The 25,501-nt window shown below is 40.5% G+C and overlaps 1 protein-coding gene across 4 annotated transcripts in view; it reads right to left on the bottom strand.

The window, feature by feature from the left end:
* Positions 1-3,761: 3,761 nt before the first annotated feature.
* Positions 3,762-25,501, bottom strand: part of LOC121655547 (girdin-like) — a 60,144-nt gene continuing 38,404 nt past the window's right edge. The window contains exons 11-38 of one of the 4 annotated variants that reach the window (XM_042010279.1): positions 25,187-25,345; positions 24,733-24,879; positions 24,490-24,634; positions 23,553-23,731; positions 22,338-22,475; positions 21,227-21,410; positions 20,928-21,058; positions 20,450-20,743; positions 19,929-20,111; positions 19,113-19,391; positions 18,826-18,950; positions 18,405-18,543; positions 17,739-17,915; positions 17,496-17,657; positions 15,300-15,577; positions 15,012-15,155; positions 14,678-14,864; positions 14,370-14,515; positions 14,170-14,262; positions 13,639-13,841; positions 13,337-13,384; positions 11,022-11,099; positions 9,062-9,298; positions 8,863-8,916; positions 7,900-7,941; positions 7,176-7,265; positions 6,280-6,557; positions 3,762-6,052 (exon numbers count right to left, since the gene is read on the bottom strand). In XM_042010279.1, the coding sequence (XP_041866213.1) occupies positions 5,144-6,052; positions 6,280-6,557; positions 7,176-7,265; positions 7,900-7,941; positions 8,863-8,916; positions 9,062-9,298; positions 11,022-11,099; positions 13,337-13,384; positions 13,639-13,841; positions 14,170-14,262; positions 14,370-14,515; positions 14,678-14,864; positions 15,012-15,155; positions 15,300-15,577; positions 17,496-17,657; positions 17,739-17,915; positions 18,405-18,543; positions 18,826-18,950; positions 19,113-19,391; positions 19,929-20,111; positions 20,450-20,743; positions 20,928-21,058; positions 21,227-21,410; positions 22,338-22,475; positions 23,553-23,731; positions 24,490-24,634; positions 24,733-24,879; positions 25,187-25,345 (5,229 nt within the window). In that variant the 3' untranslated portion in view covers positions 3,762-5,143. Of the gene's footprint in view, positions 6,053-6,279; positions 6,558-7,175; positions 7,266-7,899; positions 7,987-8,862; positions 8,917-9,061; positions 9,299-11,021; positions 11,100-13,336; positions 13,385-13,638; positions 13,842-14,169; positions 14,263-14,369; positions 14,516-14,677; positions 14,865-15,011; positions 15,156-15,299; positions 15,578-17,495; positions 17,658-17,738; positions 17,916-18,404; positions 18,544-18,825; positions 18,951-19,112; positions 19,392-19,928; positions 20,112-20,449; positions 20,744-20,927; positions 21,059-21,226; positions 21,411-22,337; positions 22,476-23,552; positions 23,732-24,489; positions 24,635-24,732; positions 24,880-25,186; positions 25,346-25,501 lie in introns of all 4 variants that reach the window. The other 3 variants (XM_042010280.1, XM_042010281.1, XM_042010282.1) reach the window with 3 other exon arrangements.

The following is a 25,501-nucleotide window of genomic DNA, read 5'->3' as shown; positions in this document are numbered from 1 at the left end:
ATTTGGATGGTTACTCTCTAGTTTTATTTCAAAATAACAGCCTGGGTGTCCGTTTACTTTCTGTTGCTGCAGCTTTTAAGTTTATGTCTGGTCATCCGTTATTGTCCTCTACAGTCTGAATGCAGTCCTCATTTCTCATACTGTAGCGAGTTGAGCATCAACAGGGGTATATACTGGAGAAGCAGGCAATCCTCTGGCTTAACTTACAATAACTAAGAGTGCATCAAACATGTAAATGAATCTAATCCATGTCTGTGCCACACCATTGGGCAGGATGATCTAACTCTGGTTAGGTGAATATATACCTGTTTTATTATTTAAAGTATGTGAGAAAGTTCAGTCTTAAGGTCAGATGCAATGCTTGTTGCTCTTTGCACCAAATAAAGAACAAGCTGAAAACGTGTTTTAAAAAGTCAGTATTACTATAAAGGTCATGTTTCCAGGCTCTAATGAAAATCATTTTTAAATTTGCCCAGTTATTTTAGCCTTATTTTAAAGCCTTTTATTAGATGATTAGATATTTTATAGAATTTAGATTTGATTCATTGCACCCTCAAAAGGGGAAAATGGCAACTAAAATAATTTATAGTTATGATTTAAATAAGTTAGCTCCAGGCCTTTAGAAAATCAATAGAGTAAGGTCTAACAGTGTTTGGTCTGATTTAGTAAATATCCTCTTATGTAGACATATGAGAGTTGATTGCTCGGGTCTACAGCAGGTTAGGTGCTAAGACAATTTGTCATGGTAATGCAACATGCTATAAACTGATGTTTCATATCATGATAACACTTAATCTGATCATGGAATATGATCCTTCTGTGCATCCTCAAGTTACATGGGTGGTACAAAAAGTTTCTGAAGGGTAGACATGGTTGGAGACAGATAATAAAGAATTCTTAAACATTTTGACAAAATAGTTTCAAGCTGAATTTGAATGATCAAGTATGAAGCAGTCAGTAGGACAACGTTCTTTTCATTTCATCCACAACCTCTAGATTTACCTTTGGATAGCTCTGAAGTGAACTTCCCTGTAAAGGCTCACTTTCACTCAGTTAATAAATATAAGTAGACTTATAGGCTATCAAGTTAATTAGGCAACTTTTTTCGTATTTAGATTAAAAGAAAATATGTCAATACATTAATTCTTTTTAAGAAAATGCTATTTTTCCCCCTCTTAATAAATAATAATAAAGCCCTATTAAAAATACGTTTTTGTTCATACAAACCAAAATTTTCCATTTAATATTGTTTACAATATGCACTACTAGCAGTCACCACTAGGGGCACCCACATACCAAATAAACTGAGGCACTCTCAGTGAAATCAAATAATAGAAAAATTAATCCTTAGAATTTCATGTTTTTGTGGTCAAGTAAACAGAAGAAACCTTGGCTTGAATTTGTGAAAATGTAGTATATTACTGGGCAGCTTTTACTTAATTTAACCCGTGTGAAAAAGTAAAGCAGAAACCAGTGGTGTTTTTATCTACCTTTGGTGGTTGAAGAGGAAGGATGCCTTGTAGAAACAGGGTCACCCAGTGTTGGCAGGCTGTCTTTGATGAGATGCGGATTGGTGGATTGTTAATTTTCTTAAGTACCTTCATTAATTACATTTTACTGTTTTCTCTGTACTTTATTTGTTCAAAGTCCTGCAAACATATCCACCCTAACTAAGGATAGTTTATTTTGGCAGGTGAGGCAAACAGTCCCAAGTAAGGTCGACCAAAGTGGAAACACCTGTGCAGGTTTCAAGAGCAGCATTAGTAAAGAAATAGTCTAAATCAAACAACACTACTTAGTTAAATTGTAAAATTACATGCAAAATTAACCTGGCAATGTAAATGTTAAAAATATTCACTCCTAGGTTAAAGTATATAATGTGTTTTATGAGTAGATAATTATCCAAGTGGCCTTCATCAAGAACTGTAGAGTTTAAGTTAATGTGCTTTTTTTTCAACAATTACTGATTTCAGTTTGTGTGTAACCCAAACCTTAGCTGAACAATAGAAAGCACAGACCAATATTACTAAGACAAAGACGGCAGACAGTAGTCTTGATGATTTTTAATTACATCAAATGAACTCATGTAAAAGTGGAAAAGGAGGAAAAACACTGGGTCTCGTCACCATCATGTTCAACACAATAGAAATCTGCACATGCTCTGTATGTAGCGGGCAGGTCTCAGGTCACCTATACTCCAGTCAGATTTTTAACTCCACCTTCTCAAAGTAGATACACAGTACTGCAGGCGTGCTTTAACCATTACTTTCTACATCAGAGCAGGATAGGAAGCAGTAAATGAGATGATCTAGTACCATTGAGTAAATTACCTATGATGAATTAGTTTCAGTGATGAACAATGAATGAGGTTTGTCTCAGGGTGTTTGTTATGGCATAACACACAGCTGACCACTGCCTTATAGGTGACCTGGAACACTCCCATAATCAGTCTCTCTCAGATCACACATCCTTCATTCATGACCAAAGGCAACAAACACCAATCACTGAGCTGTCATGGCTTTACGTCCAAGTGCATCAAGCATCCTGGCTATTAAAATTCCCACAGGACACCTTCCTCCTCTTTGGAAAAAGGAAGTGGGATGATTGATTGCTCCATGCAGATTGTGATTCTTCAGTCTGATACAGTAGCCAGAGATGTTTTGTGCTGACATGCTTCATGTTGTCTTTGATTGTGCACTCAGAAAGGGCAGAAGAAGGTCCTTCTGACTGAAGTTTTGTAGAAAATCTGAAATAACTCAGTCTGGTTTCAGATCGCCTTTTTGGCTGTTGTGTGAACATTGGCACTGAAATCTTAGTTCAGAGACTAGTGCACATTTAGCAGTCCGCCACACTGATTTCACATGCGACAATGCAATCTGCCACAGTATCCTTATATGAACAGAAAAACTGTCCATGCAACATTTTCTAGTGTTTCTATGTCATTTCCTTGATTCAAGGAAAAAGGGTGAAACAGAGAAGGATGCCACTTTTCTCCACTGAAAAGTCCTGGGTTTTAATAAAAAGGCTGAAACTGGGATATACAATCTTTTCTCACTGTAGACGGTCTCAGCAGATTAGCTCTACTCGACTTCATACACAGCTCCAAGGCCACCTTTCTTTCTGAGTCCACGCAAGCAAAGAAGAAAAAGAATAAGAAAAGAAAAGTGAGAGGTCAGAAAAAACATGACAGAAAATAGAATTAAAGTTATAGAGCAGTTGAAGATTGAAAGTGAGAAACTGCAATGTTATCAACAGGAGACAAGGGAAGTTAACCAGCCTGTATCTACATGCACGGGGGAAGAATTTCATTGTTACACCAAAGCCATGCAGCAGTAATAAGCAGTGACAACAGAAAAAGGGTCACCAGTCACATGTATGAAACACTCAGCGGTCACCAGTCTGACAGCACACGCGACGGAGGAGGGCCGTGTGGTGCTGGAGGTGCAGAGCTTCTCTTGTAGAGGAAAAGTCAAGCCAAGGAGTTGAAACTGAACAGGAAACATGGTGAAATGGCACATATGCCATGCAGACTGGGTTCCCATCAGGATTTATAAGCAGGCGTTTGGCACCACAGGGACAGAGGGGTGGAGGGTGGGCGAAGGGGTTGCTTTTGGGTAACAGCTGAGAGAAGCAGGGGGAGCAAGTGCACAGCAGGATGGAAGACATCTGTTACACCACGTTTTAGGTTCCCATGGAGACAAGACTGACCAACCTTCTCCCTCCCACCCCCTTTTCTTCCCGCTTGAGCAGCGCTCACTCACCACGCACTCGCAGCATGGTAGCAGACAGACGAGGGTGGGAGGGGCAGGGTTTAGCAGCTTTGCTGCGCCTCCCCACTCCTGCTTTTAGACTTTCTGCCCTCCACATCTGTAGGAAAAAGGCAATGTGTTACATCTGCACAGTGGTAAGAACACTTTTCATTCCTGCATATATTGTGGATTAAGATAAATACAATAAAGCAAGTTCAAAACAGCAACTATGCAGTACAAAAGCCAAAATAAATAAGTAATGATGGCATTTGCTAAATTTGGTACAATAAGCAGCACTCGTCTTTGATTATAACTTAATGATTTAAAGTCTGTACAAGATGTCAGTCTAAAGCACAAAGTCAAATATCTATTCCCCAGCTGTGGTGCGTCAGAAGTAAACAAAAGTTTACAAATAACCAAAATAAATTATTTTAGCTTCATTGACAAAACAATCTTAATCTGTTAATAACTTTCTAAATCCATCCAATGTGTCACTAACCCACAAAACCTAAAACTTAATCACCATGTTTATACTGTTTTCTATCACTTTCACCATTAACTTGCATTTATACAAGTGAAAAGACTGTTTTGATTGTTTTGGCAATGAAGTGTTCACCATTTTGTCACCGTCACCAGAGGCCAGTTAGAATCCACCAGACAGTAACCCACCATGCATCCAGTAAATGCTGCAGTTGATATATATGTATACATTAGAAAAAAAAATAAAAAAAAGGACATAAAATGCATAAAAACAAACAGTGCTCAAGTCAGCCAAAACAAAAAGGAGACAAACATGATAACCATTTTGATCACATAGATCAAAATGTGTGTTTCAGCTCAGGCTGATGGTACAAGGCCATGCAGTTTAGTGAACAATGCAACCAGGTTTACAGTGAAAAGCACTCACATATCAAAACATAATAAAATGGGAGGTGAATCTATTATCTGACACTGCAAGACTTTAAATGTGACTAAACTGCCTTTATAATATCTCAGTTTAATAAAACACTTATTTTTGATCCTCCTGATAGTCTAGTTCTTCATAATTTTCAAATTAAGACTGAAATAGAAATATTAATGTAACTAGGACCCATCACAGCAGATAATAGTGTAGTGTTAGCCAATGAAACAGTTTGATAAGGAAATTATCATTTGGCAAAGGTGTTTGGACAGAGGAGCATTCAAAGTCCCAACTTAGAGAAATGAAAAAAAAAATTAAAATAATTGCCAATATTCAGCACCATGACAGAAAACAGTCCAAAATACACCACACAGAGATAGTAGATAGTCTGATAAATAACATGCAAAGGAAACAGATTTGTTCCTCATCCATTCTTTTGCTCTCCCCTCTTTTAGTAAAGTCACAGTCAACAAGCCAGAAGCCTTCCAGTCAATCACACACAGCCATACTCGTACCACAGAGATTGGCTTTCCTCTGGGCTCAGTGACTGGTCTGAATCAATCACACGACTGGGATCAACACCCTCTTTGTACCCTGCCAGGCCTGCTGTGCTGGATGTCGTCTGACCATTGGACTGGTTGTGAGGACTCTGGTTTTGATTGAGGTTTGGAACAGGGGGAGAGTGGGTCTTATTTGCAACAGGAGGCCCACTGATGTTGCTGACTAGGGTGGGGTTCAGAGACAGGAAGGGGAGGTTTATGCTTGCTGACTCGCTAAATATGGAATCCATGAACACTGACTCTACAGTGAAGGAGGGGCCGAGGAAAGACTCGAGGGTTGAGAGGTCAGGGTCTTCCAAGCTGTGGCAGGGTAGGCTGACAGACTTGGACATGGGTGCAGTGCTGGTAAGGGATCCCTTTGGGTGGGTGCTGTTGGGGTGGTACTCACTGGGTGTTGGCTGGGCGCGTACTCCAGCCTTGGGGGAAGCGACTTGTGGAGAAACGTCGACAGAGACGGGCTGTCGGTGGTCCTTGGACAGCATGTCATGGATGCTGGTGCGCCGTGTCGTGCCCTCAGCAGTGGAGATGACGCTGCTGGCACGAGGCAGCGTGGAAGAAGCCGAGTCCAGTCGTTCAGAGACGGACGTAGCTTTGCCCTGCGAGGACAGGCTGGGGCGGATTGGGGCAGAACCTTTCACACGGGTGCTCTCAGCTTTCCGCAGGGTGGGGCGGCCGGGCTGTCCGGAAGTTCTAGGTGGCCGGTCAGTGGTCACCGGTGCTGCTTTCCCACTGGATGAACGCAATATGCCCCGGCCCTTGGTGAAGGTGCGCTCTTTCTGAACGTGGTCAGAAGAGGTGGAGAGACGAGGAGAGTCGACAGTCAGGTTCTCCTGACTGCCAGACTGCAGAGTACAGATCAATCATCATCAATAACAGAACACACAGTATTTTTAAATATTTTCAGAAACTGAGTAATAAATCAGAGAAATTAAGAGAAAAACATTCAGCATTCAGCAGAATGTAAAAACCAGACCATTTCCAGCCTCTCTGAACTAGGTTTTGATGCTCATCTCTTTAACAAGATGTAACTGAAAAATAATGGCAACATAATCAGATTTGAAGGCCTCACCTCTGTTGGATCAATACCCTCATCCAGGAACTGCTGCAGGGAAAGTACTTCACTAGGGGATCCAGTCTTCATGATCTGCATCTGGCCAGGGCTGCCTGTGGCATTAGATGGCTCGAGGGACCTACGCAGCTGCAGGGGGCTCTGGTGAGAGGAGCGTGAGGAGGTGGGCTGCTGGACAGGGCTGCTGCCACTGCTGGACCACACTTCTTGATCCAGACTGAGGCTAAACTCACCACTGCTTTCACTGTGGGGTCTGCTGAGGCTGCCATTTAGAGTGCCTGTAAGATGGGGGGCGGTGAAGGTTAAAAAATGGGAGAGGCAATTTCTGTTATCCTCTAAAGCTGCCTGCTTATTTAAGACATTGTCCACCCATTGCTGCTTGCTTTAAATCCCAGACGAGGAATAAAGCATGTGTCAAAGTTCCAAAGCTTGACGCACACCTCTTCCAGACCCGAAGTGCACACCTGCTTGCAGCGTGGTCACACAAAAGTACTCCCTTGTGATTGGTCAGTTTGTAATTACATGTTTCTCGATTTCTGAAGCTACTCGCTGAATTTGGGTGGGAACCGTGGAAGAGAAAATGCAACACAGCGCCATCACAATCCTCCAATGCAAGATCACATTTCACTAGCGTCAGCTGCACAGGCCACTGTGCGAGTATAAACCCAGCTTTAGTTTTCATGATATGGTGCAGTCAAAGTGAACTTGTTCAATTTGGTCCAACTTGGATTAGAAAAAAGAAAGAAATTCTTAGCAAAATAAGAAAGGCAAACTTTTTTTCATAGAGGACAGATAACAGTAACATTAAAATCAGTACAAAAAGTTCAGCAAAAGAGGGAGAGTTAAGTAGTTGGAGAACAGAACTAGAGATGGAGGAAGAAGGAGGAGGAGCATACCTTTGCCCTCCAGAGGAGAAGTGAGGTGCGAGTTATTGTTACTATTGCTACTGGTGGTCCTGTTGCTATGGAGACTGGAGGGTCTGGAGGCTGGGCAAGGGACAAGAGGGAAGACGAACACACATTTACAGTTAGGATTTATACAGGCTCACATGTATCCACACTAACATGCACTGACACAAGGAGTTGGGTGCACGTTAACAGTCGGACAGAACGTCTCCTGCTGGGGCAGCAGATGGCACATGCCGGGCTGAGGGACAGGAAGGGTGGCTCACCGCCAGCCTGCTACACCAATATGCCCATCTAATAAACAAAGAGGCTAATGATGGAGAGGACAGGGACACCTACAGACAAAGACCACTCCACTAAAGAGTACATAAGAAACTCAATAGGTTGGTACTGGATAATAAAGGATGACAGAGTGAAAGTCTGTTAGTGCCAGAAGAAGTGAGAGGACTTGTGGAGGAGTCGAGGAGGAGGGAAAAGAAAGTAAAGCAGAGGAGTGACAACAATGTGACCTTCCTTTTCCCCCGTGTCCACAGGAAAAGTTTAACTGAAAACCATTACAAACATTCAAACTGGTTTTCAGGACATGAGTCACACCAAACTAGAATAAAAAAAAAAATCCTTACAGATCTGATCAATGTTACAGGTGTTATGTCTAGGAAACCAGCCCTTCATTTATAGCCCAAGTGGTTGTCGTTGCACAGTAAATGTCACTTACTACAGATGCTACAGGGCACTCTGCACATAGCGCTCAGCTCAACTGGAGAAGGACACAAAGAAAATGCACTGCTATACCCCTGCAGGCCTGATAAGACACACAATGCATCACACTTCTCACTGCTGCTATTTAGAATGTGAAACAATGAAAGTTTAATTTTTCATTACACTTGGTTACAAAATCAAGATGAACAGCTATTAAAGTTGCATGACAGATCAATAGGTATCTCAAACTACCATCACAAAACATCCTGATGCATTTTAAGTAATGTCTAAAGTGTTCCAGAGACTGGATGTCCATTTCCTCCATCATTACAGGGATGAACTTGGAAATGGATCTGAACGATACATTTGATTTTAAGGGCCCTCTGGGAACTCAAAATCCAGACTGGGCACAATACCAGTGTCCTGCTGAATCAGATAAAATGGAAAACAAAGGGCCAGTTATGGTCAGGTTACATATTTGGTCAGTCTAGCATACTAAAACTGCAATGGATGAAATTTTACAAATAAAGGCCGTTTCTAATTAAAACCTAAAACTTGAATAAGTTCAAACAAACACAAGCTGCAAAGCCACAGCTTAGAGTGTGTTAGTAGTTTGGTGGCTGTTTAACAACTAGGTCATCAACATTAGGGCAGTGTGTAGAACTGATGAATTTCTGCCTGGCTGCAGATTAACTGCCCTGAATAACATCCTAAAGCCTGAATTAGAGTCAATCCTTTTTTCAGTGGAGATTGATATTTTTTTTCCTCTAAAATTGCTACAGATCAGTACATTAGGCTTAATCGAAGTGTGGGAAGGCAGCTCAAAGATTAGCAGGGGGACTGCTGTGGACATGACCTGCTTTTTTGTGTCTGTCAAGTCTCCTCTTTGCTAATTTGAAGTGTCCTCAGATTTCCAGCCAGTTTTGAGAGGCTGTTGCTACTTAATAAAAACTCTGATGATTTTTATGTCAAGTTTTACCTTGATTCTTAGGGTCATCTAAGGAGCCAGCAACATCCTCGCAGGAGGCATTTTCTGTGAAATGGAAGAGGAGAGTGATGCTACAGATGCTTTATGTACTCAGATTTCATCACCTTCAACACATGCGCAATCACACAGAAATTAAGAGAAAAATTTACAACAGAAAGAAGTCATTAGACCATAAACTCAGCTTCTTCACCTTTGACTTTAAGCCGATACTTGGCTCTGTTGTGTCCTGCAGTGGGAAGGGTCAGGGCGGCACAGTCAATGGCGTTTGTGGACAGGGCGAGCTCCTTCATGCGCTGCCCACCGCGCCTGCTGCCTCCCGCCATGCCGGCTTCTCCAGCTTCAGGCCCATCAAGATTCTCTGTGCTTCCTGTCCACTGAGCCCCAGGAGTGCCTGCTACCGCCATGGTCTGCAGCAGGTCATTCATGGCTAAATTGCCATATGGAGGAAGACAAAAACAAAAGTTAAGCTGTGTAACCCCTTGGACATTAAAGCATGGAGACAAAGTAGCTCAGATGAACAGATTGCCATAATATCAAGTAAAATTGCTGTATTTTTAAACCTGGCAACTATTTCCCATCTGTTTGGGTCTAAATTATTAATAAGTACAAACAACTTTGAAACTGATCCTAACCAAGTATGTCATGTATTCCTACTGGACAGTTGTCCACCATTAACAGGTAGGTTAAAAAAAAGTAAAAATGAAAGTTAGTACTGTATATGTAAGTGACTTGGATAAACACAGAAATTAGCAGTTGATCAGTTACTTTTAAATAGAATTAGTGCTTTGGCACAGTCTTCTCTTGGTTGGTGTCTAATTGTGTATTGACTAATTCCAAATATTTCTAGAAATAATCTGGACCCAAAAAGATAGGTAAATACAGCACAAAAATAGCAATAAAACAGGAGAACTACTTCTCTATGAAGTGGTTTTGAATACTGAACCACTTGTCACATCTAGTATAATTTTAAAGATTAAGTCTCAACTTTACAGTTCAAGATTAAAAAGGACTAAAAAATAGCTAGTTTGATCAGAACCAGGTCCATATTAGTATGCAATAATTACTTCATAAAAAAATTCCAAATAAAGGTACATGCACACACAGAGCCATTAAAATGATGTCAAAGTGCACAAAGATGGTGGCAGCGTGGCTGGTCAACCTGGTCCATCATAGCCACATCACTGCCTGCCTTTATGCACTTTGTTTATTGAGTCACATGATGACGGAGCGGCATGAAGGCATGCAGAGCTGCTCCGAGCAGCAGCAGGGCGAGTCCATGTCAGCAGAATAAGATCTGAAATGCAGCACGCTGACAGAGCAAGAGTGTGAGACGGACAGAGAGAATAAAGGCTCCATTTCAAGTCCTTCATGGTGAGTGCAAGAGTTGATAAAGCGGTTGGTGATTCTTTTTCGTCATGCTGTATTTAGAGAATGGGAGCAAGCACACCATGAAAGGCAAACCCGCAGTCTCTCCCATTATCTCACCTGAACAGGCAACCTCCCACACAAACAGCCTTTCATTCAGAAAACACAAAAATGGAATCACAGAGCACACGAGAAAGCTGCCCAATAAGCGATTCATGTAGTGACCAAACTAAAAGATAGGTTTTGGTCAAAAGATGCAAATCAGACTGCATGACACTACAAGACACGTCTGCAGAAGAGGAAATCCTGATTGCCATAGCAGTATTAAGTCCTACGACTTTCACTTTGATCTCTTAAGTTTGTTATTCATGTATCTGCAAACAGTGAGAACACAGTGACACTACAGTGGTGAAGGCTTAAAGATATTCTATAGGAGAAAGTGAAGGAAGACAACGTACGGCGGAGGAAGTGACAGAAGCGTGGTAACTACTAGGAAGTAGTTAAGAACAAGTTACTGATGTCACCAGATGCAGCAAAGTGGGGTAGAGACCATGTAACAAATGTTTAATTTTAATAATTCTTCTTTAAAAACTCAAAGATTCCAGATACCAACACTAAGACTTAAATATTAAATAGAAATGAGGTGACAGAAACCTTAAGCACCATACTGCCACTGCCCCACACTGCCACCACCCTGGCATCAGTGACTGCTCCTTCTTTGTTTCTCCTAACATGACAATAAGAGGGGAGAGGAAGGCTAGCATGGCGGCTAACGGGGGTCTTACACATGGAGCGCCGGTAGATGGCCTTGGCCTTGTCTTTGTCCTTGGATCTGTTCCTCATGAAAGGCAACCTTTTTATAGCTGTCAGGGTGCAGCCAGAGACAGACAGACAGACGGAGGAAGAGCAGAATAAGCCCGAGGGAGGTGGAGAAGAAAACAAAGAAAAAAAAGAGGGCAGAACAGATGGATGTTGTTAACGTTTACACAGCCAGAGTTGGGAGAGAGATGTGCAGAGAGAGCTGAGCCTCTGGACACTCACATGGACAGACAACAATGCTAAAAAAACACAACCCCTACAATGAGCCTAAAGATACTTAAAATGTTAATAATTTCAACCTCTACAGATGTATGGACAAAGTTACATGTGAAAAAGATCTTGGAGCAAAACCTGGAAGGGCTAAGCGATTTGTGTTCAGGCATAACAACACGAAGGTGTATTGTTAGTATTTGTAACTTCTAAATAAAATAATTTACCTGAAGTACTTTTTGGTTTGACTGAATTTACTATCGCTAACTTTAAAAACCTGTATAATAATTTTAAGGGCAGACTTTAACATACAACACATGTACACAAGCATATAATGCAAATGCACATTCTGTCAGCACACAATGCAAACATTCTGATGTTCATGATATCGACCCTTTTTACATTACAAAGCAAACTTATCTGGAAGTATTACATACAAGACACTACATGACAGTTGACACATGACCACACCTAAATGAGACACAGAACGACGACTATTAAAGGGTGCAATCAGAAAAGTGAACAGGGGAATTTGACAGCTTCATAGACAACTGCAGTGTTCCCAAAACCCACAAAGAGCCAACTACAGTTTTACATCACTGTGTAGTATAACTGGTGCAAGATGTAAGCAATATTTATGAACATATTGGTTAAAAGCAATGCCTTCCTTGCTTCTTTAACACAATATTTCATATTTTATTTGTAAAAGTATACATTTCCAAATTATGTTTTTAAGAAGTAAACATTTTCACCGATTACATTTGAAAATAAGCACAGCTGGTACACCCGACCTGCCAGGTGATGAATGAAAGTGAGCAACGATGCATTGCACCATTTAATATCTATGCTATGATATGAGCGTGTTTCTGTCTCACTTACAGGTGAACTGCACAGATAAGAAGGTTAAGAGAAGAGTAACTCAGATGGAGGCTGAAGCTGACCTGGGGGGCGATAGCTGAAATGATTTTCAATATTTGAACTACATGAGGTGTGTTTGATTGATATTTTGATTTAAAATTTTAAGTCCCATACTAGCTTACTCATGAGGCATGATGGAGAGCTGAAAAGTGATGAAAGCTTTTTCCACAAATTCTTCTTGTAAAGAGAAGTGTCGATATAACCCGCAATGAAAGTTGACTGCTAAAAGCTTGGTCACAGATTAAACATTAGAGGTCATTTTAAAACTCCATATCTAAAAACCTCATTTTAAAACTTATATGTGTCATAATAATGAATTTTGAGTTGATGATTTACTGCAACACAAATAAAACATAAATTACTGTTTAAGGTCTAATTATTTCCTATTCCTACTCATATTATGTCACTACTGCTTTTAAACTAGTTGTTGCCCCCACCGCTGACAATCTGCTCCTCCAAGTGACTGTACTCTCCTTTTTTTACTGGGCTTAAAGCCAAAATACACCCACTGAGATACCAAGATGCTTGCCTTTGCAATTTCAACAGTGATGTTAATATTAATCAATAAATAAAAACATTTTAGTTGGTCAAATATTAAAAGTTATACAAGTCAAGATGAACAGTCAGCACTATTATACAGCAGAAGTACAAAAAAGGTTTCTTAATCAAGGTTTGTGCAAATAATTGTGTTCCTACAATTATGTAATGATTGTGCACCTTCTTATAAAGTTCAGATGCAAATTAAATTCATACAAATGACCAGATAGTTTATCTAAAAATATTCAAAGCAGAATTTTATAAAACCAACTTTTCCTGGTAAAATCTGTGGGGAAACATGCAATAACATCCTTTTTAGACAACTGGTGTTAACATATTCTTGGGAGAAATTTGTTTAACAACGGCACAAAGCAGCACCTTTTCCAGGCAGCGTAATTAAGTGTCTAAATCAAGTTCACCCGATGGTGTTTCAAACAAGAGATGTTTCATTTTTTCCAACCAACTGAGGGAGAAAGGAAACACATTCGTGCTGTGCAGTTCAACTGTAACCTCTACAACAGCAGAGTGACATAGACAATGGACTCACGAAAACATGCCCCGAGAGAAATGACAGTCGGGTCACAAGCCCCGCCCTCCCTCCCCATCTGCACCATACCATTGGAGGAACCCTGCATTTGGACATGCGACTGATGCCCTCTCCTCCCTTTGCAGAGAGAGATAAAGAAGCAAAGGAGCAGTTAGGGAATGAAAGACCCATTCAACCACTCAGGCTCACTGTACAAACCCACATACAGCAGCAGTTTGTTTCTTACTGCTTATCATGTGTCAGGGAAGAACGATCAGCATAAAATTAATTTGACATTTTTAAAAAAAAGAGTATTTCATCAATCATTTTTCATTGTGAACTGTTTGAATCTTTTTCTTCATCTATGTGCATATATGTTCAGTTTTACTCACTGCTGCTCCTCTTCTGTGTGAGCGTGTCATCGAGTGAATTGGAGCCAGAGCCTATGGACGAACTGTCCTGGCTGTCCTGGGGAAACATCAGAAAACCATCTCCTATCTCTGAGCGAGATGGAGTCAAAGTGAGAGAACGCATTCTCTCCCGGCTCTTTGGCTTGATGAGCTTCTTCATCTTCAGAGTGATCCAGTTACCACGCCTATATAAAAATAAAAATAAAAATAAAAAAATAATGACAAGAGGGAAAACCAGCATTTAAAAATCAATACAAACTTGTAATACTATGAGGGCTGGATGTATGTAAACTGATTTCTTCCATGAGTTCTCTACGTAAATGCCATTTTCTTTCCCTTAAGATGATATTCATGTTCAAGAAGTGTTGCAGAGCACAGCTCTGCAAGCCATAAATATTTAATGATGAATCTCCTTCTGAGGTTGCTGTTTTTTTAACGTTCTTTTCCATGAACATGCTACATCACTCATGGTAGTGCTGTTTAAATTTTTTTTTTCTTTTCTTTTTTTTTTACCTGCGTGGGGGTGAAGGGTCATAGAATTTGTACTGGTCCATTATCTTCTCCTCCAGCTTCTCCTTTTGTCTCCTCAGTTCATTCAGCTTGTCTCTAAAGGTTGCACAAAGAAGACATTTTACTGTTACTAAGAATTGCAGACAAAGACAACATATTTGCTCATCACTTTGGAGAAGATGAGTTTATTAGGGTGCACTTACATGTATTGTCTTTGTTCTACATGGAACAGGTCCTTGCTCTCCATCGTCTGCTCCAGAAGTGTGCGATTCTGCAGCATCAAGGTTTGGATCTGGTCCAACAAATGACGATTCTCCTCCTCCAAGTTTCCTTTCAGCTGGCTCAACAACTAACACACACAACAGTCATGTCAAAGAGATGCTTAAACACCCGACTCAACATAAGGGGTAAATAAAATACAACAGCTTGTTGTCTGAAAATATGAAATATTCTCTTTCTTTGAAAGAGAAGAGAAGAGAAGAGAAGAGAAGAGAAGAGAAGTTCTCCTCACCTCACACTGGTTGGTGAGTTTGGTAGAGGTGATGTCCAGCTGCTGGTATTGTTCCTTCAGCTTAGAGAACTCTGCCTCCAGCTTGGTCTGTTCCAGCTTTGCACTGTTTAACTGGCTCTTTATGTTCTTATGATCAATCTGTAGATTCTCATTGTCCCTTAGCAGCTGACGATATGTGGAATTCAACCTGAAAACACAAAATGGATTTCTCAGAATATTTCTAAAAACAAACACATGCATATGTGACTCACTCATTTTAACATAATACTAACATATGTACATACTATTAAAAATAATAATAATTAAAAAAAATCCAGAAATAGGCTGAGCTGACCTGTCATTTTCATCTTTCAGAAGTCTGCACTGGTCAGCTGTTGCTTGGTGGGTCTGGTTCTCCAGTGCCATCTTTTCCTGCTGCTCCTTCAGAGTTTTTTCTAGCTCCTCAAGCTCTGTCTTTCTCTGCAAGAGTTGTTTGTACCTGCATCGATAATCACACACCCACACAGGTAAATAACACAAACGACAGGAAAAAGCGAAAAGTGTCAACATTGTTGCCTTAATGAGGGTTGAATATTGCTCTTGTAGGACAGCATATAAAGTACTGGTCCTAAATGTGTCTCACTTGTCCTCCAAGTCTCTGTGCTGCTGCTCCAGGCTCTTATGAGAGGTCTTTAGGCCACCGTGCTTCCCAATCAGGGCTTCATATTCAGCCGCCTGCCTCTCATGGAGTGCTGCCAGCTTTTCGTGATCTCTGAGAAGCAGCTCATAAGTCGCTCTTAGCTCTTCTTTCTCTTTGAGTGCACCCTCTCGCTCCCCCTCCACACTGCTCTGCTGGCTCTGCAGCTGGGCATTCTGTGCCATAAGGGCTGCACTCTGTGAACTCAAGGTGGAGTTCTCCACCTACAGAAAATAACAGAGAGATATATCAGGTTAAGATGTGAGAAGATGGAGGTGTAGTGTGTGAAAAGCAGTACTGATCTCCTTCAATTAAATAGCAAAAAGACAAATGTGACGTCATTGTGGATTTAGTCTATAGAGGGCACTGTGATACTGTTCAGTCTGTTCTCCTGCTTGGCAGAAGTCTCGCCTATAAAACACCAGCAGTAAAGATGTTTCTTTTCATGCTTCCTTTACACTCCCAGCATTGTTTTCCCCAGACTCAAATCCCTCTACAATTATGACTAGCATGTTTATTCACACTCTGACACTAAAATACACACAACGCCCTTGGCCTGTGAATGGAAACACAGACCATGCAGCAAACACACAAACACCTGCCTAGGGACAGCGTGCCCTCATATACACACCTCATTTACACATAAAGTAACGTATATAAACACAGCCAGAAACAGCTAATAGCTACTGTATGGTCAATGTGTAAACGCTGCCACACATCAGAGGTTAAAAACCAAGAGAAACTGAAACATATACAAACACAGCAGTGTGGAGAAAAGACTGCACAGCATAAACCTTTAGTTTTAAAATTCAATACTCACATTTTTCCATATCACAATGTTTTCAGGGAAAGATTTGTTGCTTCCATTTATGATCAGCACTTCAATAACCATAGAATAATAAATTCTTATAATTTCATAAATAAAAACACATGCAATACTCCATACTATACATACAATACAGGCAGTACAGGTTTATGGTGAAAGCTACTAAGAGAGGGAAATATTTCTGACTTTAACATAATTGAGCTTATACACTGAAAAACCATGAGGAGCTTGAACTATATTTTAACTTTTTTTAACAGCCCTTATTCATTCCGTACAATCCATTATTCATTCACTCCTCATTTATACTTGGTGATAGTAAGCTACTTGTGCGGCAGACTGATGGCAGCCAAAACAGCCTCTCCGACCACCACCAAACATTCATCCACAGAAGCCAGCAATGCCGACACTGGAAGCAAGGAGGGTGTGCAGGGTTAAGTGTCTTGCCTGAGGCAGGGATGATTCGAGGAGGATTCGAACCACCAAACTTCTGATTATTAAACGTCCCGATCTTCCACCTTAGCAACTGCCGCGTGTTTTAATTTAATCGTCAAAGCAAGAACTGTTTTGTCAAGTTCTTTTCTAAGATCAAGCATTTAGGATTCAAAGCAGAAAAAGTAAAAGATAAATAAATAAATAAGGGCTGCACGGTGGTGTGGTGGTTAGCACCGCAGCCTCACAGCAAGGTCGCTGGTTCAAGCCTCGGCTGGTGGGTGGGGGTTTGAACCTGGGGGGGCAGGGGCCTTTCTGTGTGGCGTTTGCATGTTCTTCCCGTATATGCATGGGTTCTCTCCAGGTTCTCTGGCTTTCTCCCACCGTCCAAAGACATGCATGTTAGGTTAATTGGACACTCTAAATTCTCCCTAGGAGTGAGTGTGTGTGTGTGTGTGTGTGTGTGCGTGTGTGTGTGAATGGTTGTTTGTCCCAATATGTGTTGGCCCTGCGATGGACTGGTGACCAGTACCCTGCCTCTCACCTGTTAATGCTGGAATAGGCTCCAGCTTACTCGCGAGCCTTAATGACTAAGCGGTTCAGAAAATGAATGAATGAATAAATAAAAAAATGCAATTTTAAAATGTACAACTCTATGAAAACTATGCTATGACAAAGACTGGGTAAAATTACTGTTTTTTAAGTCCGTAAAATTGGAAACTGAACTCTTTATTTATTCCTTTTTTGTTTTCTGCAGCCTGAGCTATATTAATTAACTAATAAAGCTGTATTGATTGCTTGCTTATTACCTGGATCTGTTATGTATCGCTCTATAAAAAGTGGTCATGCATTGCTTACTGGAACTGAACCCTGCGTGATGGAATTACCTGCAGCTTGGCATTCTGTGTCTGTAGAGTTGTGTTGTTTTCCTGTAAGGAGGCAGACTGTCTCTGAACGGCGACTATCTGAGCCTGCAGGTTAGAGCTTTGAGTTTCTAGTTGTTTGAGCTGGCTCCTCAAGGCAGCCTTCTCAGCCTGCAGTGTGGCATTCTGGGAAAAATACACACAATTTAATAACCATACAGAGTCAGAACTGATTCAAGAGCATCATGTTAGCTGCCTTAAACTTACATTTCTTTCCACCTCAATGAGTCTGTCTTTAACTTTCAGCAGTTCCCTGGTGGCTTCATGGCTTTCTTTCTCCCATTTACTAATAGCCTGAGGGTCATCCCCTACTTTAGGAGGGGAGCTCTGAACCATCCTCTCCTCTTCCTCTCTTTGACGCAGTGCCTCATAGTTTTTCTTCACCTGTAAAGAGAAAAAAAAAACAAAAAAAACATCAACAACATGAAATAACTGTGATATCTGTTGCTTTTTCAGAACACTGATATTAAATCCAACATACTATAAACAAATCCAAGATTTATGCAGGTCTGACTGAAACTAATTTTAGTTTCACTCATCAGACTTAGACAAAATTTAAGCTTGCTTTGGTATTGCGTGCTATAAGAAATGTAGACATCCTCCATTTCACTCCATCTTTTAGACTCCTCCTGTCTCATAAATAGATAACTGGCAGTACAAACAGAAGAGCAGGTTAATCAATAATGTATCAGACCAGGAGAGCTCTTAGTGTTTGCAGAGAAAATTGTACTGCTCTCAAGTGGACAAACTGGCAGGTTGGTGTTTTAGCTTTGGGGAAGGTCAACCATAGAGGAAATAAAACAAATCCCAAGTACTGGAAATTCTTTTTGTTTTGGAAATGAAAATGCATTTTCTGTTTGTTTTGTAACTGACCGTCTTCAGCTCCTGGCGAAGTTGCTGGTTGAGGTTGGAAGACTCCTGCAGTCTGGCCTCCAAAGCGGCGATTTTCTCCTCTTTAATTTCCAAAGATGATTTTAGAGTGGACTCCAGTTTGGTTTCCAGGAGCTTAAACCTGCAGATGAAGGTTTAAGATCATGCAACATGTAGAGATACACAATCATAATGACTGTAAATAAAAATGTCAACTGTCCTTTTGGCAACAGTGTAGGCGATTTTGGCTCAGAAAGACTGATTAAGACCACAGCATTTACACTTATGTTAAAATGATAGTAACAGTTTTTGATGACTCACATAGCAAAATTTCCCTTAAAGTCACATAAACAGCCACAACAGATTAGCAAATTGTTTACAAGATGATAGTGTGATTGTTTACATTTTGGTCTTGTTATAATACCTGTCATCTGAGCTCTCGTCATGAAGAAGCCTCTCTTTGTTCAGTCCAATCTTCTCCAACTCGTGGGTCAGTTTCTCTAGATCATTATTCATCTGCTGAGTCCGTAACTTCTCACTCACAAGCTCCTAAGACACAATGAAAAATGCTAAGTAACACTGAAAAGCATCAACAACACATTTCCACCCGATATGAAAAGTATTCAATTACAACAGAAGTCTCATGTTTCATTACAAAAGACCCAGTTCGCTTGAGGTCATTATTAGTGAAACTGTAACAGCTCTGCTTGCCTCTCTGAGAGTCATAAGGGTCTTCTTATCTATATTGGCCTGTTTGACCAGCTCCTTGTTCTCTCTCTCCAGGTCTTTGACTCTTGTGCAGGAGTCTCTGAAGAAAATCATCTCCTTGCCCATGGTTCGATTCTCTTTCTCCAGGGCAGAGATCCTCTGGTTGTCGTCGTCCAGCTTCGAGTCACGTATCTCGGCCTGCTGCCTCAACCGTTTGTTCTCCTTCTCAAGAAGCTTTTTGTCCTTTTCAAGTTGAGAGCTCTCCTGCTCCAAAGTCTTGTTCTGGGGTAGGGCAGCATGCAATGAAGTGGAGATGGATTAAAATTAAATTTATGGATTACATTTGGTCTAAATGCCTGGTAAATACATGTTTGGCCGTAAGTGGACAAAGATTAATTAATGAGGCCAAAAATCTATTTCACAAATAATCTGGGATCATTCATCTCTTAAGGGAAACATGATTCAATTTTAAAAATAAAATAAAAAAATGAAGTAGAGCAGCAATTCTGCTTCCAAATATAAACATTTATTTTAACTTTTTAGAAATAATTCAACATCAGTACAGGAAAAAATGCTGCATCACAAACAGCTTTCAGTCTGCCTCAGCTACATTTAATGGGTCAGCCTAACTGTCCCCATTCTGTCTAAAACAATCAGTCCATTCCAAATAAAGGACCTTAGGTTGTTAGTAAAACGGTAGCAGCTATCTAACCTTTTTTTATTCTGCTTAAGAGAAGGGTGCATTCAGAACAGCTTTACTTATTAACAATGATTCAAATGAGCTTTCTTTGGAAGATATGATTGGTTGCTACAACTTACCTCCTGCTCCAGCTGCTCTAGGCGTTTACTGGAGATCTTGAGCTCCTCCAGGTTACGTTGTAGGGTCTGATTCTCACTTTCCACCTCTTGCAGCTCTGCTTCCAAGTGCTGGATCTTCTTGCTGCTATTTTCTAAAGCTTTCTGTAGACGCTGGTTCTCTGTATCTAGGCCCTGGTAGCTCACCTGGGAGAGGAATAGCCAGATTAGGAAATTGAAATCATCCATGAACTAGTTGTGCTGCTCCCAGATGCCATTAAATGTGCCAAATGTCGTGAAATACACCTGTAACAATGCTAAGTGGTGATAAATGACAAAATCTATACGTTTTTTTTTGTTGTTGTATGTTTTAACACTAAAGCCGTTCTGCACACACTTGCATAAAGTCAGAGAGTGCGCCCATTCTGGACCAGACATCACATAAAGACAACAGGTGCTAAAAACCAATGATATGCATGGCTGTTTTCAAGCTAAATCTCACAGCTCTCCAGCCGCAGAAACACCTGCTGTATGTCTGAAATTACCTCTAATCTCTCAGTCTTTTTAGACGAAGCTTTGAGCAGTTCTAGGCTGCGTTTCATCTGACTCCTCTCGTTCTCCAGCTCCCTGTTCTCGGCTTCCAGCTGAGCAGCCTTGGCCCCTGCTGACCGCAGGTTCTCAGCTGAGCGGCGAAGCCCCAGATTTTCCTGCTCCAACTGGGAGTTCTCTTTTTCCAGAGCCTCTAGCTGGAAGGCCATGTTCTTCAGAGCGTCAAGCTTCTTCTTTAGACGACGGCCCTCTGCCTCTAGTTCAGTGTTCTCCTTCTCCAAAGACAACACCTACGTATAAATAAGCCATGAATTAACATGATAAACACCAGACTTGTGACAATTTCAGTCATTTCAATCCAAAATTATTATAAACCGTTTTCATGTTACTGAAATTTAAAGGTTTTGATGATAAATATTCCACTTCTAATGTAAAAACAGAGAGATTAAACAAGCAACACTGACTGCTCCAGACCTTTTCACAGGTGATTCCAAGACTGGCAACTTTCTTCTGCAGGCTCTCATTGTCCCTTTCCAGCTTGGTTAGCTGGATCTCCAACTCTTCTGCTCTTTCACCTTTCTCCTTCACCACTTCAAGCTCCTTACCTGAATTCACAAAAAATATTCATTTTCACAAACAGCCAGAATGTTGATCCACTAAATTCAAAGAAAACAAAGCTAAACCACGACCATAAAAATACAAGTTCCTGTGCACACATGGGGCAAAAAAACAAAAAAAACAGATTTATTGCAAAGAGCCAATGAATTACTCACGTAGCTGCTTCCTTTCAAACTCCATCTTATTCAGTTTGGCGGTCGTTTCACAGATGGACTCGTGAAGAACACGATTTTCTTTCTCCACATCCTTTACCCGAGCCTCAGCTCCCACCTGGCAGCGCTGACGCAAGGACGATACCGTCTGGCTCAGGTGCTTGTTCTCCTGCTCCAGGCCTTTCAGCTAGAGAGCATACAGCAGAATTTTAATGATCGTCTATGGTCAGGTTAAAGTTTAACAATTTTCTGTTTAGGAAAGTGATTTATGTTCATTTTGAGCTTTTTGACATCTGAACTGAACAAGTCACATTTAGTTGTAGTCTCATTAGACCTTTAAGTTCAAAACACAAAATAGAAAAACTAATAAAATATTCAGAAACAGATGTTTATAAGTATTTTATAAAAGTGATGCTTTTGTATGAAAATTAGGTATACTTGGACAACATTGCATTAGTTACTTCTCATTATGTTTGTGGCTTTCTTTCAACTCAGTTGTAAAGCCACCTAAGAGCACAGTGTTCTGTTTCTTCCCCTCTGAAGCTCAAAGCCAGATTAAACAAATCAGATGGTTAAACTAATCAAAGGTGTCAGATTTGGGTCTAACAGCTACAAAGTCCCTGCAGACACACAGGCAGCAACTGCATTTGGGACACAGAGAGCCAGAAACCTGTGCAGTCAATAGAAATTTAGCAGTGGTCCCACTGACTTCTCTCAAGAAAACACATTATATACATAAATGAAACATTTCTGAGCATCTTGAAACAAGAGTTAATGAATATTTTGTGAAGACAAAGAGAAGCATCCAGATCAAAGCCCTGCTTGTACAATGTGTTGAGTATGTGACTAAAATGGTTGTCCAGTACAGATACAGCAACAATAACATTTTTATAATATAATCTTAATAAATGTTTAATTATATTTACATTCAGAAAAGACAGCGTCATTAAAAATGATACCCTATATACCTACTGTAAGTCAGTCTCTTTTTAAATTCATTTTAAAAACATAATCATCAGGTTTAGGATGACCTATAGGTCATCCTAAACCTGATAATTAAATCCCTGTTTCATTGTAGGGGTGCAGGATTGTGCATGCGTGTGCTTTTAACTACCTGTCTTTCTGAGTTTTCCCTGAGTGTTTCTAGAGTATTCTCTAGTAAAGCCTTCTCCTTCATCAGGTCTGTACTGAGTGACTCAGCGCTGTGAAGCGACTCTCTGTCTGTCGTCAGTTCGCTCTCCAGCTGCTCCAACTGCAAACAAAGTTCAGAGTAGCATTTTAAAATGATGACCGGGCATTAATCTTTTGACTTTTGTTCATGATGAAAACTGATGGAGGCTCAGCTGTCAGCTATTTTTCTTGTCAAGTCTGGGGATGGTTTCTCCTTCAGCAATAAATGTGATGACCAGCTGATGAACTAGCAGCATAATCTTATATTATTCATAGAATGATTCATATTAAAAAGAACTTATTAATTCATAGCACAAAAAAGGAATAGATCAGCTCTTTGAGGAATAACTCAGACAAGTACATATTTGCAACTCAGACAGAAATCATTAAATGAGGCTGTTTCTGTGCTTTGAGTCTCCCAGCAGCTGCTTTCACAATTTTAATGCTCTGTTCTTTAGCTCAAGTCCTCAAATCATTAAAGAAAGAATGTCCCTGATCTTTGTGAGAGAGGAACACAATTTCATGCTTTTTGTTCAGAGAGCAAAGAGAGAGACTTATGTTTCTGAAAATAGCTGAGAGCCTTCTCTTAGCAAGGGGCGTTAAAGTGTCAAAGACAGGAAAAGAAATTGCAGTATAGGCTGTCTGGATTTACAGCTTTGCTTTCATCCTCCTATCCAGCCCCTTCTATCCTCTTTCTCCTCATTGTCACATTGGGAAAAGGTCTACAGTCAAGTGCTGGGGTTATATATCATGAAAGAGTGCTAGTGGAGTATGCTAATCATGGTAGTGAGTGTGATGAGTTGAAGAAAATTAAACGTTTTTTGGAAAGATTATGCATGGTGAATCAACAAAAAATATAGCACTACTGATACAAAGACCGTTTCAAAACAAACAGAAATTTGTATTGCAGGTTTAGTCAAATTGCTTTTTAAAATACAACACATAGTTCTCATAACAATACTAAGACATGAATGTAAGAACATATAGGCTGAAGAACTTAAAAAATTCAGGGGTAAAGCTTAGTTCACAGGTAAATTATACGATTGAAGCATACTTCTTTTTGTGTTAAAGAAATAAAAAAAAAATAAAAAAAAAAAAATTGGAAGTGCTGATCAGTTCGTACCTCAATAAAAATGTAAACTCAAAGTCAGATTCTTACTTTCTGGTTCAGTTTCTTGTTTTCTTGGTTGACTTTGGCCAGTTTAGTTATGGTATCCTGACTGGCTGATCCTCTGAGCTCCTCCACAGTCTTCAGCAGGGCCTGATTGTCTTTCTCCAATTTTAATAGACGACTTGAGGTCAGTTCATTCACCTCCTCACCCAAAGACTTCTGTGGGACTGAGTCATTGACAGCAACAAAATATTATTTATTCAGTAATGTTTTAGCAAATACAAACTAAAGTACATATTTCTGTTGCGATTTGACGGTTTGAAATAAAACCAAAGAAAACTGAGAAATAAAAAGCTATAAGAAGCAGAGGGGGGGGGGGGGCAAAATCAGAGCATACCCTTGTGATCCAACTTTACTAGTCTTAAAGCTTTTAAAGCACCTTTTAACAAACACCCACTCACACAGAGGTTTTATCCAGATCCCTGGTTAGTTAAAGCTCTTAACACCTCTCATTATCCAAACACACAGCTTATCTTACAGGAGCCTCTGAATATTAATTACAGCTACAACCAAGTGGAAAGAGAACTCAGTGGAGGTTGGCAAATACAGACAGATCCTAAGGGGAAGATGCCAGGATTAAGGGCCAATAACCAAAGCCTTGTCTGCCAGCAGTCTGTAGCCTTCAACCTGGTCAACTTAAGTCACTGTCAGCTGCTTAAAATTTTAACTCCGATAAAAACTCTTCGCTTTCCCATCAGTCCTCTTTCTTTATTTCTTTTTACTGTTTTTAAGGGTTTTTGGGATCTAGTGGCCTTTATTCAACAGTAGCTCGAGAACAGGAAATGACATGTAGCAAATGGCCCCAGGGCGGGATTTGAACCTGGGCCAGCTAAGTTGAAGAGCTGTGGGCTCTGGATATGGGGTGGCTGCTAAACACCACCCTTTATTCAAATTTTTTCATATAATACTTTGCTCCATTACTTACTCTCAGTGAGCTCTGGTGTCTTTGACAGTTGCTCCAGCTCCCAGCCCAGATGCAGGGATTCTTCCATACTCTGTTTCTGGGCCATCTCCAGCACAAGATTCTCTTCAAGCAGTTCCTCCATACGCTTACGGTCCATGTCTCGCTCCTGGACATAAGAGATAGGAGGATTTATTAAGATAAAGAGATGCTGAACATGTGACTGCTGAAATGACTGTCTCCATCTACATAAAAGTACCATCTTACCATCTCCAGGTCATGCATTTTGGATTTGAGCTGTAGATTCTCTTTCTCCAAAAGATGAAGTTTGTCAGAACGGGTCCTGCTATTATCCAGCTGCTCCTCCAACATGGTCTTTGTCTCCAGCAGAATCTGGTTGTCCTCCTTCAGCTCCTACAGAAACAACATCAAAAACAGAGTGTCTGCAGCTAGCACAACTGCTACTGCTGTGTCCTAAATGCAAAATTTGTTTATTCCAACTTCTTAAGTTTTTTGTGTCTTTTTCTACAGCATTCATACTCAGTTTAATTTAAAGTATATACGAGGTGGGCAAAAACTTTGTCAGTATGAATGGAAGCTGGGGTCCCTCATATTGGTCATATGTTGCATTTGTGCTACAAGGCCAATGTGAACCTTTTTCTTTTTTTTTTTTTTGTGACTTGAAGGCGATCGTTTATCTGTTGTCGGTGCAGTTGTGTACCTCAACTCTGGCCTTGTAAAACTCAATATCATGAAGCTTCTCCTTGTATCTGCTCAGCTCGCTCTCCAGTTTGTCAACACGTATGGCTTTCTCTCTGAGCGCGTCCAGCTCATCGCGGTAGGCCCGAGCTGACCGAGCATCTGACAGCAGCTGATAGCTCTGCAGGAATTCAGAAGCATACACAAAACGTGACTGTGTGAAGTCATACAACAAACCCACAGGCATTAGTTTAAATAATTATCATATGAACAAAGACATAAATAGATATATAGTAGCATACAGTCAGAGGTTAATCTATTTTTATACTTTATGATT

This window comes from Melanotaenia boesemani, chromosome 16 (assembly GCF_017639745.1).
Source record: "Melanotaenia boesemani isolate fMelBoe1 chromosome 16, fMelBoe1.pri, whole genome shotgun sequence".
NCBI lineage: Eukaryota > Metazoa > Chordata > Actinopteri > Atheriniformes > Melanotaeniidae > Melanotaenia > Melanotaenia boesemani.
Note: the sequence above shows the minus strand (reverse complement) of the source record. Positions and strands in the feature narration are given on the sequence as shown.